The 13,613-nt window shown below is 42.4% G+C and overlaps 2 protein-coding genes across 3 annotated transcripts in view; both read left to right on the plus strand.

The window, feature by feature from the left end:
• Window positions 1–13,613, plus strand: part of HINT2 (histidine triad nucleotide binding protein 2) — a 546,951-nt gene that overhangs the window by 66,996 nt on the left and 466,342 nt on the right. The gene's annotated exons all lie outside the window — the stretch shown is intronic.
• Window positions 1–13,613, plus strand: part of GNE (glucosamine (UDP-N-acetyl)-2-epimerase/N-acetylmannosamine kinase) — a 43,711-nt gene that overhangs the window by 23,100 nt on the left and 6,998 nt on the right. For both annotated transcript variants that reach the window (XM_050762106.1, XM_050762107.1), the window contains 5 exons: window positions 1,231–1,443; window positions 6,019–6,106; window positions 7,629–7,839; window positions 11,852–11,981; window positions 12,356–12,577. In XM_050762106.1, the coding sequence (XP_050618063.1) occupies window positions 1,231–1,443; window positions 6,019–6,106; window positions 7,629–7,839; window positions 11,852–11,981; window positions 12,356–12,577 (864 nt within the window). The remainder of the gene's footprint in view (window positions 1–1,230; window positions 1,444–6,018; window positions 6,107–7,628; window positions 7,840–11,851; window positions 11,982–12,355; window positions 12,578–13,613) is intronic.

Below are 13,613 nucleotides of genomic sequence, written 5' to 3' on the forward strand. Positions count from 1 at the left end.
TTTATCATTATCTGGCTTAGTGCCCAGTTCCCCAGTACAGGACTCCCTCTAGAAAATGGATTATTGAGGCCTTAAGCCAAAGAGGAGCTTTCAAGTGAATTGAAACCTGAATCTTGGAATAGTAGTGGTGCCTTCTGGTGTGCCATGTACTATAGTTTGAGTATCCCTAAGCCAAAAATCTGAAATCTGAAATGCTCCAAACTCTCAAACTTTTTGAGCACCAACATGATGCTCAAAGGAAGCAACTGGAGCAATTGGATTTTGGATTTTCAGATTAGGGATGCTGATCTGGTAAGTATTACAGAATGACAAATATTTCAAAATCCAAAAAAACTTGAAACCCAGAATATTTCTGGTCCCAACCATGTCGAATAAGGGATGCTCAACCTGTACAATAATTACAGATGACGCGCTGGCAAGACTGTATACAGAGAGAAATGGCCAGGCCTTCTCCAGAGTTAGACCCTGAGTCCATTTACCTACCTTGCCACGCAGTGAAAGTCAAAAAGATTGAAAACCGAGCATGCACAGCTTTGGTTAAATGAGTGGCACCTGCCCACTGGTGAGCATGGTGTGGTCAGACTTCTGCCTTCTAACCAATCAGGTTAGCAATTTTCCTCCCTAGGTATGGGGTAGTTAGGAGAGGGTCAGTTGAGAGGCAAGTAGAGGGACATTAAATATTGCCTTCCCTTCATGTATCTTTAAGTTTCTATTAAGTCATGCAGTTAAAATATAAGCCACAGTGTCAGAATCTATTTGTATTTTCTTGGAGTGTAGTCCACATAAACGGGAGTGCTATCCCACTGAGTTCTTGTCAGTGTAAAGGTGAGTGTAGCTGGGCAGAGGGTCTCTGATCAGCGTGGTATGGGGAGCCTGAGAGGGTTCTGTTTGGGAACTTTGGGGTTAAGAGATACAGGCTGTTGGCCTGTCTTTAGCCTCTTAATTGTTGTTTAAGGTAAAGGTTTTTACTAGGGCATTGATAAAAGTTATTTGCTTTGCCTAGTTCTGTTTGAAAAGTCCCAACTGCTGCTTTCTGAGTTCCTAGATGAGCGAAGCAGAGGACATTTTAGATACCCATAATTCATGAAAAAGTCAGTAGTTAAAATTACTATTTCCCTAATAACTGATGTGAGGTTTTTGTAGGGAGATTTCTTTATGTGGGCTACACTTGCCAATGAAAATGGTTTATCTCACAAACCACTTACCAATTGGTTCTTTTCATTTTCATAGGGAGCAAAGAGATGGTTCGAGTGATGCGGAAGAAGGGCATTGAGCATCATCCCAATTTTCGTGCAGTTAAACACGTCCCATTTGACCAGTTTATACAGTTGGTTGCCCATGCTGGTTGTATGATTGGGAACAGCAGCTGTGGGGTTCGAGAAGTTGGAGCTTTTGGGACACCTGTGATCAACCTGGGAACACGTCAGATTGGAAGAGAAACAGGTATTTACCTTTGCTCATACTTCAACTGACTAGGCTTTATACACACGTGAATTATTATAAGGTATGCATATATTAGTGCTGAGCATATATTTTGTGAACGAGGTTAATAACCAGTTGAAGCCTAAAATCTATAGTCAATAAATAGCACACAGTGATTACCAAATATTTTAGATTTTAGATCTCTACTTACATTTTTTTTTTTTTTGAGACAGAGTCTGGCTCTGTCACCCAGGCTGGAGTGCAGTGGCGCGATCTCAGCTCACTGCAAGCTCCGCCTCCCAGGTTGACACCATTCTCCTGCCTCAGCCTCCCGAGTAGCTGGGACTACGGGCACCCGCCACCATGCCCGGCTAATTTTTTTTGTATTTTTAGTAGAGATGGGGTTTCACCATGTTAGCCAGGATGGTCTTGATCTCCTGACCTCATGATCCACCCACCTCGGCCTCCTAAAGTGCTGGGATTACAGGCGTGAGCCACCGCACCCGGCCCATTCTACTTACATTTTATTGTCTTTGTAATATCAGTTAGCATTAAGTGGTTCTTAATTACGATCTTTCATGGCTGTGTTTAAGAGAGAATATGGTTGAATGTTTCATGAATATATGAATGCTAGGCTTTTATTTTCTGGGCCTAATATAGAATTCCTTCAGTCAGTAATTTATAGTATGGTAGTTCTAAGTAAAGTACCCCTTAAGTATAAGTAGGATTATTATTAATGAATTTGCTAACTGAGCAAGGTCCTGTTATTAACATTAGTTAAAGTTCTAATCCTGTTTACACGCAGTGGTATTTAATGGAAAAGTGTGTATCATTAAAGGAAAAAGAACTGGACTAGAACCAAGGAGATTAGTTCTAGCTCTGCTCTCTCTCCAATTCTTCATAACTGCCACCTTTCTGTTATATTTAGATCTTCCCTTCTCATTCCCAGCATATTACTTTACTCCCCACTTCATAGAGAAAATGGAAGCCATGAGATGGAAATTCTTTCAAATTCCTCAATTCAATCATTTAGAAAATGTTTAGTAAGCACCTACAAGGTACTAGGTACTGGGATTTGGCAATAAACTAGACCAAGAAGGGCTGAGCTCTCATGCAACTTACATTCTAGTGGGAGAGGAGACAGATGATAGACAAACACAAAAGAAATAAGAAAAATGTCAGCAATTCTATATGCTGTGTCTGCTGTAACACAAGGTATATGATGGACTCCATTAGACTGGTTAAAGGCAGGCCTCTTTAAGGAGGTGACACCTAAGCTGAAATCTGAATGACAAGGAGTCAGCTATGTGAGGATCAGGGAGAGGCAGTGGGAACAACCAGTGTGAGGGCCGGGAGGTCAACTTGGTGTATTTGAGAAATGGAAGCGCCAGTGTGGCTATAGAGTAGTGAGCAAGAGGCAGAGTGATACAGATTATGTTAGAGAAGGAAGCAGATGCATGTAAGCCAAGGTAAATCATTTGGAATTTTTTCTAAGTGTGATGGGAGGGAATGACATGACATGACTTGCATTTTGGAAAGATCACTCTGGTTGCTAATATGGAGAATGGAATGTCGAGGGGGGGCAAGAATAAGAGCAGGGAGACCAGTAAGGGGGCTGATTCAGTTGCTCAGATGAGAGATGATAGTGACTTTGATGAAATATTAGAGATGGAAAAAAGTTAGATTTGGGTTTTGTTATAGTACTTGCCGATGCTTGGATGTGGAGGTGAAAGGAATCAAAAGGAAGCCTAGATTTCTGATTGGGCAGTGATACGCTGGGAATGAGAAGGGAAGAAGATCTAAATATAACAGAAAGGTGGCAATTATGAGGAACTGGAGAAAGAGCAGAGCTAGAACTAATATCCTTGGTTCTAGTTCAGTTCTTTTTCCTTTAATGATACACCCTTTTCCATTACAGCCTAGATTTCTGATTGGGCAGTGATATGGGGACACTGAGGGAGGAACAGATTTGGGGAGGGATTGAATTAAGAGTTCTTTTATAGCTATGTGAAGTTTGAGATGCCTATTAGATATCAAAGCAGACATGGCTAATAAACAGCTAGATAGTTCCAGAAAGAGTTAGAGTTGGAGACAGAAATTTGAGAGTCATTGGTATAGAGATGATGTATATAATTGGTTGTCAGTTTGGCTGCTGTAACAGAGACCCTAAATAATAGTGGCTGAAATAAGTTAGATGTTCTTTCTTTCTCAGTGGATGGCAGCTCCACAATCATCAGACTTAGCCCCCATCTATTTTCTTAGTGGTTGCTCTAGCTATTGCTTGCAAGTCTCTGTTTTAGCCTTTGGAAGAAGGAAAAGAGAAGATGCCTTTCCCTTTAAAGGCAAGACCTGAAAGTTGCAAATCTTTCTTCTCACATCCATCAGAACTTAGTCATATGGCCACATATGGCTGCAAGGCAAGCTGAAGAATATAGTCTTTTTTTTTTTTGTCTGAGATGATATTGTTCTGTTGCTCAGACTGGAGTGCAGTGGTGCAGTCATAGCTCATCGTAACCTTGAATTCCTGGGCTCAAGTTATCCTCTCACTTTAGCCTCCCCAGCCATGCCTGGCTAATGTTTTTACAAAATGTTTTGTAGAGACAGGGTCTTGCTTTGTTGCCCAGGCTTGTCTCAAACTCCCAGTCTCAAGTGATCCTTCCTACCTTGGCCTCACAAAGTCCTGGAATTATGGATGTGAGCCATTGTGCCCAGTCTGTTTTTTTTTTTTTTTTCTTTCCTTCTTTCTTTCTTTTTTTTAGGCTAGTTAAGTGAAGCAGTGCAGGGGGAGAAGGAACTGGTTGTGATCAATTAGTTGTAAACACCACTGTACTTGGACCAGCCAGAATATAATCTTTGGCTGGGGATCAGATGCCCGGCTAAAAATTCTGTTTCTAGTATGAAGAAAAGATATTGAGGATAATGGCACCAGCCATAGACAGTATTTAAAACCCAGGCCAAGTGCGGTGGCTCAACGCCTATAATCCCAGTGCTTTGGGAGGCCGAGGTGGCAGGATTGCTTCAGGCTGGGAGTTCGACCCTAGCTTGGGTAAAGATAGTGATATTTTATCTCTACAAAAAAATTTAAAAATTAGGTGGACCTGGTATCATGCGCCTGTGGTCTGAGCTACTCAGGAGGCTGAGGCGGGAGGATCACTTGAGCCCAGGAGTTTGAGGTTACAGTGAGCTATGATCATGCTACTGCACTCCAGCCTGGGTGACAGAGCAAGACTCCATCTCAAAAAAAAAAAAAAAAAAAAAGGCAGAGAATGGAGCCCAGGACCAACCTCTGGAGCCCTTCAATCTTTAGAGTTCTGATGAAGAGGTAAGGGCCAGCAAGGAAGACTAAAGAGGAACACCAGTGAGGCTGCAGGGAAACGAGAAGAGTGTGCTATCCATAAAGCCTGCAAAATAAAATGTTTTAAGGAAGGGGTGGTGGATACTGCTGAGTTCATTTAAGATGTGAAAGGAGGGCCATGTGTGGTGGCTCATGCCTGTAATCCTAGCACTTTGGGAGGCCAAGGCAGGTGGATCACTTGAGGTCGGGAGTTCAAGCCGGCCTGGCTAACATGGTGAAACACTGTCTCTAAAAATACAAAAATTAGCCAAGTGTGGTGGTACACGCCTGCAATCCCAGCTACTCAGGAGGCTGAGACAGGAGAATCACTTGAACCCAGGAGGTAGAGGTTGCAGTGAGCTGAGATTGTGCCACTGCACTTCAGCCTGGGCAACAGAGCAAGACTCTGTCTCAAAAAAACAAACAAAAAAAAGTGAAAGGATACTTGAACCATATGCCAACATGGTCTCTGTACTTTTTGCCACTACACTTAAATAAACTTATATAAATGTACATGCCCATCCATCCTTTCCTTCTTACCTTCTTTATAGCAGGGTGTGGGCGTGGGTGTGGGTGTGGGTGTCTCTCCTGCCTGTCCACTGCCCATCCTTCTACCTGTGTTTTCAGTCCCTACTACTGCCTTCTCAGGGACCTATCCATGAGTCATCTTTTCTCCTCTTTCTTTATTTAACCTCCTCATCGTTTAAACATGCCTAAGCCTCTCGCATCTTAAAAACAAACAACACGAAACAACTTCTTTCTTGACCCCACACCTCTCTCCAGCTGTTACTCGTTCACTCTTCTCTTCTTAGCCAAACCCATTGAACAGCGTGGCCATTTTCGCTAGATTTACTCCCTCATATTGGTCAGGAAATGTCTGGAGGGAAGGTGACTGCCTGACTAGCTGAGTGAACCGCTGGCTGAGTAGATGGAAGGCAGGGCAGGTTGAAAGAGAGTGGATCTCATAGATGACTAGGCAAATGGTAAGTGGATGCCAGGTTAGTCCACCTTATTTATTTTAATAAACAAAAACTTGATTTGTTCTCTTTGGGAATGAAGGACCCTAGTGCCCTTGATGTACTGAAATCTTGCCAAGAGTACTTTAAAAGGTATAAAGTAGAAAAGTTGATTTTTCCCTAACAAAAGAAGACTCAGTCAGCTGGATTTCAGGTCTAATTATGAGCACAGTACACTGATAATTTCTTTATTATTTGAATATTCCCACTTCCAAATCCTTGTAATGTGTCACTGGTTTTACCTAGGGGAGAATGTTCTTCATGTCCGGGATGCTGACACCCAAGACAAAATATTGCAAGCACTGCACCTTCAGTTTGGTAAACAGTACCCTTGGTGAGTATAAAACATTTTTTGTTGAGTGATTAAAAGGGGAGCTACCTTCAGTACCATTTTAGAGCTACAATCACTGTTTAATCATCCTAACAGAGCTTTCCTTCTTATGCCTACAGGCCCCTAGTTGCTGGGGAGACAGAGATTGCTAATATCATACCTGTTATTACTGTACCAAAGGTTCCAATGTAGAATATATATTTTCTTTCTTTCTTTCTTTCTTTTTTGAGATGGAGTCTTGCTGTTGCCCAGGCTAGAGTGCAGTGGCGCAATCTCAGCTCACTGCAACCTCCGTCTCCTGGGTTCAAGCAATCCTCCTGTCTCAGCCTCTTGAGTAGCTGGGATTACAGGTGCGCACCACCACACCCGGCTAATTTTTGTATTTTCAGTAGAGATGGGGTTTCACCATGTTGGCCAGGCTGGTCTCAAACTCCTGACCTCAGGTGATCCGCCTGCCTTGGCCTCCCAAAGTGCTAGGATTACAGGCGTAAGCCACTGCGCCCAGCCTTATTTGTTTCTCTTAATTAATACAACACTTTTGCTACACTTATTTAACCTTATTTGACTTTCTATAAGTATTAGAAAACAATGTAACTGATTTTCTTAAAAAGTCTAGTTCAGCTTTTTAATTAATTTTGACCACCCTCCTTTCTGTTTCAAATTGATGGGATTTCCCTGTATTTGAATGTTTCTTTCTGAAAATAATTTTGTTTTCTCAGAAATACAAAGATAAAAACTAAAAAGGCAAAAAAAGACAGGCACTTAGTTACAATGTTGCTGAAGTGATCTAGATATTATTATATAAAAAAATTTTAGTCCTGTATAATTATGACTTACAGTTTTTAAATTGACAGATAAAATGGTATATATTTATTGTGTACAACATGATGTTCTGAAGTATGTATATATTGTGGAGATGTTATTTTCTTTTTTGTTGTGTGTTTTTTTTTTTTTAGACAGAGTCTCGCTCTGTCACCCAGGCTGGAGTGCAGTGGCACAATCTCGGCTCACTGCAACCTCTGCCTTCCGGGTTCAAGCAATTCTCCTGCCTCAACCTCCTGAGTAGCTGGGATTACAGGCACCCACCACACCTGGCTAATTTTTGTGCTTTTTAGTAGAGATGAGGTTTCACCATGTTGGCCAGGCTGATCTTGAACTCCTGACCTCAGGTGATCCGCCTGCCTCGACCTCCTAAAGTGCAGGGATTACAGGCGTGAGCCACGGTACCCAGCCTATTTATTTCTTTAAACATGATTTTTTAAAGTATTTTTTTGTAGAGACAGAGTTGCCATCTCTATGCCAGATTGGTCTCAAACTCTTGGGCTCAAGCAATCTTCCTGCCTCAGCCTCCCAAAGTGCTGGGATTATATGTGTGAGCCACTGTGCATGGCAGGAAGATGTCATTTTAGGAAGAAGCATGAATTATTTTTACCTGAAGTCTCAGATTCCACTATATTATGCCCTTACTACCATTTAACATGTATGGCAGAAGCATTTAATTTAATTGACTTTTTGTATATTGCAGTTCAAAGATATATGGGGATGGAAATGCTGTTCCAAGGATTTTGAAGTTTCTCAAATCTATCGATCTTCAAGAGCCACTGCAAAAGAAATTCTGCTTTCCTCCTGTGAAGGAGAATATCTCTCAAGATATTGACCATATTCTTGAAACTCTAAGTGCCTTGGCCGTTGATCTCGGCGGGACAAACCTCCGAGTTGCAATAGTCAGCATGAAGGTAAAATAACTCCTAAACTCCTAACTTTATATCCCATATAAGTGATTGATTTTTAAGTATATATAGTTGGAAGGTAAGACTAGAAACATACACAAGAACTTGCAATCATTTGCTCATAGTATTGACTTGTGGATCCTTTACAATGTTTGTCTCACTATTTTACTGATCATTAACATTTCAAAGAAGTAACTTCTTTGGGAATCCAAGACAGTAGACTTGACAGTAGGAAGACCCCTTTAGGCATCAGATCAGGCTTTTGCCACCCAGAAGATCTGAAATTCTATACTTAGTAACAGCTTGGAGTGTGGAGTATGCTGATTACTCACTGCCCAGGTGAGGGGTATCAGCAAATAGTGAAGGGAGCTGCCTCTTCTCTAGAATGTCATCAGTTGTATGGATTTTCCATTTTGCATTTTTACAGTTCTGCTCTTTATTGAGTACAGCATACCTTCAATCTATCAACCAAACCATCACCCAGTGTTGATAGGTGAGAGCACATTCATAAAAATAACAAACTGATCATGTTAAAGTGATCTCTAATGACTTAGAATAAACCTACCAGAAAACTCTTTGTTTGAAATAGTGTAAGTGTATAAAGCGTCCAGAGACGATGAGATATAGCAAAGATTTTAATGTAAAGTTGTAGGAAATTTATTAATACCATTAGGTCAAATAAGGAAAGCAAAACAAAACAAAATTTTCTCAAGAAAAGCCAAGAGGCCTCCCTTATAAATACTCTTTTTTTTTTTTTTTTTTTTTTTTTGAGACGGAGTCTCACTCTGTCGCCCAGGCTGGAGTGCAGTGGCCGGATCTCAGCTCACTGCAAGCTCCGCCCCCTGGGTTTATGCCATTCTCCTGCCTCAGCCTCCCGAGTAGCTGGGACCACAGGCGCCCGCCACCTCGCCCGGCTAGTTTTTTGTATTTTTGGTAGAGACGGGGTTTCACCGTGTTAGCCAGGATGTTCTCGATCTCCTGACCTCGTGATCCGCCCGACTCGGCCTCCCAAAGTGATAAATACTCTTTTAAAAACTAATAGAAGGCTGGATGCAGTGGCTCGCACCTGTAATCCCAGCACTTTGGGAAGTCCAGGCAGGTCGATCACTTAAGGTCAGGAGTTCAAGACCAGCCTGGACAACATGGTGAAACCCCGTTTCTACTAAAAATAAAAGTAAAAAAAAAATTAGCCAGGCATGGTGGCAGCCACCTGTAATCCCAGCTACTTGGGAGGCTGAGGCAGGAGAATCGCTTGAACCCGGGAGGCGGAGATTGCAGTGAGCCAAGATCGCTCCACTGCACTCCAGCCTGGGCAACAGAGTGAGACTCCATCTCAAAAAACAAAAACTAATAGAAGAATAGTTTCTTAACAGAAAGATGATTTATTCCATATGAAAGGCCAATATCTTTTTCAGTGGTAGAATTCTAGAGGCATTCCTGTTGAAATCAAGAAGAAAAGGTGTTTTCTGCAGCATTATCAAACATAATTGTGGAAGTTATGAAGGGAATAAAGGAAGGAATAGCAAAAATGGAGATTATTGACAGGGTAAAACAAAAAACATTATTAATAGACAAAAAAATGCTTGGCTCCCACCCCAGACTGGTTAAATTAGAGTCTCTGGGGATGAAGGCCAGGCATTGCTCTTCGTTAAAAGCTGTCCAGGTGATTCTGATGCACAGTGAAGATTTAGAAGCACTACTCTAGATTTTTTCTTCTCTTAATTAAAAAAAAAAAATTTTTTTTAGAGACAAGGTTTTCCTATGTTTCCCAGACTGGACTGAAGGTCCTGGGCTTAAATGATCTTCTGCTTCAGCCTCCCAAGTATAATAGCTAGGACTACAGGCACATGCTGGTGCACATTAACTGTGCCTGGCTCTAGATGTATTTTTATTTTTTGAGACACAGTCTTGCTCTGTCGCCCACGTTGGAGTGCAGTGGTGCAATCTCGGCTCACTGCAACCTCTGTCTCCCAGGCTCAAGCAATGTTCATGCTTCAGCCTCCTGAGTAGACGGGACTACAGGTTTATGCCAGCATGCCTGTTTTTTGTAGATACAGTGGTTCACTATGTTGCTCAGGCTGCTCTTGAACTCCTGGGCTCAAGGGATCCTCCAGCCTTGACCTCCCAAAGTGCTGGGATTACAGGTATGAGCGACCGTGCCTGGCCTACATTTATTTTTAATGACAATCCTAGTGACAGCTCTAACCCTGTATTTGATATATTAAAATCCACTAATAACAATATAATATAAATGGAAGGAGAGATCTTATTCAGAACAACAATAAAAACTCCTAAGAATAACTGAAGCCAGAAACGATGTGATCTATATAAAGAAAATTCTAAAACTTTACTGTAAGACATAAAGCCTTGAAAAAAATGCCCTGGATAGAAGTGCTGATTATTTTTAAGATGTCAGAGTTTTCCAAATTGGATTTATAAGATCAACATAATTCTAGTAAACATTTCAATGGTATTTTTTTTTACATTTAGTAAAATTATTGTAAATCACAGTGGAATTTCTCGAAGTTTATCATTAAACGTACAAAAGTCAGTTGTGTAAAGAAAATATATAAAGACAAATAATCAGGAGGGACTATCACTGTTTGGTATTCAAACATATCAAAAAGCACAGTAATTTATTTTATTTTTTTTGAGACAGGGTTTCACTCTGTCGCCCAGACTGAAGTGCAGTGGTGCAATCTTGGCTCACTGCATCCTCCGCTTCCTGGGTTCAAGTGATTCTCCAGCCTCAGCTTCCCAAGTAACTGGGACTACAGGTGTGAGCCACCATGCCTGGCTAATTTTTGTATTTTTTATAGAGATGGGGTTTCCTCTTACTTCCCAGGCTGGTCTTGAACTCCTGAGGTCTAAGTGATCTACCTGCCACGGCCTCTCAAAGTGCTGGGATTACAGCCATGAGCCACCACACCTGGCCATACAGTAATTTAAACAATGTGGTATTTCTGCCAACCAGGATGGAAATTTACCCTAAGGAAACAAAGTATCCAGACCATCACTGAATTCAATTACAGGAGATGATTAAAGCTCAGCTACTTAGTTGCCTCAGTATTATTATTATTTTTTTTTTTTTGAGAAAGGGTCTCACTCTGTTGCCCAGGCTGGAGTGCAGTGGCATGATCTCAGCTCACTGCAGCCTCAACTTCCCAGGCTCAAGAAATCCTCCCAGCTCAGCCTCCCAAGTAGTTGGGACTATAGGCATATGCCAACATGCCTGGCTAATTTTTTTGTAGAGATGAGGTCTCACAGTATCTCCCAGGCTGGTTTTAAACTCCTGGGCTCAAGCAATTCTCCCGCCTTGGCCTCTCAAAGTGCCGGGATTACAGGCATGAGCCACTGTGCCCAGTCACCTCAGTAAGCAAGAAAATTCTGTCAACCTGAAAGAGTAAAATATGGTCTTTTAATGAACTAGGCTCAAATTAGCCAACATTGAACTTAAGCTTAAGAGAGGGGCCCAGCTGGGGGCAGTGGCTCACGCCTGTAATCCCAGCACTTCGGGAGGCCAAGGCAGGCGGATTGCTTGAGGTCGCGAGTTTGAGACCAGCCTGGGCAACATGGTGAAACCCCATCTCTATTAAAAATACAAAAATTAGCCGGGCGTGGTGACAGGCGCCTGTAATCCCAACTACTTGAGAAGCTGAGGAAGGAGAATCACCTGAACCTGGGAGGTGGAGGTTGCAGTGAGCCGAGATCGCACCATTGCACACCAGCCTGGGCAACAGAGCGAGAAGCCATCTCAAAAAAAGAAAAAAGAGGGGCCCATCTTGCTGGCTGTGGAGTTTTCATTGCTTCAACAGCCCCATACTAGGACAGATTACAGGAACTACTTGAGCTTATCCCAGGGCTGGCCCAGGCCAGGCAGTGGCTCCTTCCCCAAGCAGTCATCTAAGACTGCGGGGTCATCCTATAGCAGTATCTGATTTATCATGAAAAAGATCACAACACTCACAATATGCTGCTTAGCTAAGACCAGTGAGACAGAACTTGTTTTCTCTTTTAGGGTGAAATAGTTAAGAAGTATACTCAGTTCAATCCTAAAACCTATGAAGAGAGGATTAATTTAATCCTACAGATGTGTGTGGAAGCTGCAGCAGAAGCTGTAAAACTGAACTGCAGAATTTTGGGAGTAGGTAAGATTGTACATTATAAATCCAAGAAATGCTCATTTTAATGTACAAAAGTTACTAAGTTGTGATGCATGCCTGAGCATCAAGTCAGTGTCTGCCCTGTGCACAGATGGCTCTAGGTGCTGTCTGTGGGCCCCAAGCATGGGGACTTCCTGGAACACCAACAAGCATTAGGAGAGAAGCACTGATGGTTCTAGAAATCTTCAAGGCGCTATGGCTTTAATTCACAACTGTCTAATATTTCCTTGCAGTCCTTGGTAATGTTTGTCTTAGGAGATCTGGGGTGAATGAATCTGTGTTCTAAGCCAAGAAAGTCAGCACACTTTCCTGAGATTGCTCATCAGCATTATTTTCCTTGTGTTCGTGGTGGAGCGCAGGCATTTCCACAGGTGGCCGTGTAAATCCTCGGGAAGGAATTGTGCTGCATTCTACCAAACTGATCCAAGAGTGGAACTCTGTGGACCTTAGGACCCCCCTTTCTGACACTTTGCATCTCCCCGTGTGGGTAGACAATGATGGCAACTGTGCTGCCCTGGCAGAAAGGAAATTTGGCCAAGGAAAGGGACTGGAAAACTTTGTTACACTTATCACAGGCACAGGTAAGAAGGGGTAGCGGGAGGTTGGTTCAGGAACTAGAATGTATATTGGAGCATGTCTTCAACATGGTCAGGTGGTTACAACTCTACCTTAGCCTTCACTTCCTGCTTGACTAGAGCCTGAAGGTGAGCCACATGTGGCCTTCTCATGTCTTTTCTGAGCATGTGCCCAGCCTTAGACATACATGTGACCTTCTAAATTCCAGGAACTTGTCAAAGCTATTCAAAGCTCTTATTTCCCACAGCTTCTCATTTCCCAGCTTTTCCTCCCAGTCTTTTTGGTTAGTGTGTTGGGTGCCCCAGCTGTTATCCTTTGCCCTAGGCAGCAGAGACTAATATATTTTACCTTGAAATGTTTTTGATAAACACCCTTCATGTAACCCCCTCAGCACTGGGTAGTTCCTAGTTACTTGAGATGAAAGCAGGCCCTTTGAGGTGGTCCTCCAGGGAGCTGACAGGCAGGGCAAAACAAACAACCACAATTTTTTGAGAATAAGTTTGTCCTGCCCCATCAGGTACTGGTATCCAGTACTGTATCTGTACACCAGTACTGGGAGTGTGGACTGTTGTTCAAGGTCACCACCAAGCTGGAGAGCAGGTGATGGGACCAGGGTAGATTAAAACACCAGAAAGTTCTCTTAGCAAGATTCAGCTGGTTTTGTTTGTTTTTAGACAGGGTTGCACCATGTTGCCCAGGCTGGTCTTAAACTGCTGGGCTCAAGGGATCCTCCTGCCTTGGCCTCCCCAAAGTGCTGGGATTACAGGCATGACTCCCAAAGTGCTGGGATTACAGGCATGACTCCCAAAGTGCTGGGATTACATGCACCTGGTCCTGGTTTTTGTTTTTTAAATTAAGCATTCTTCTGTTTGTTGTAAACTGGTTAGTTTCCAGAGTTCCAAAAAGGTTGATTCTGACACTTTTACCAGTTTTTTCCTGGCTTTAGTGGCAGAATGGACTTTTGGAGTTCCCTGCTCTGTCATTTTTTTATGACATCCCAATTTGTTACTTTTTTTTTTAAATTGTATATATTTTAAGTGT

The sequence above is a fragment of the Macaca thibetana genome, chromosome 15 (assembly GCF_024542745.1).
Source record: "Macaca thibetana thibetana isolate TM-01 chromosome 15, ASM2454274v1, whole genome shotgun sequence".
Lineage (NCBI taxonomy): Eukaryota > Metazoa > Chordata > Mammalia > Primates > Cercopithecidae > Macaca > Macaca thibetana.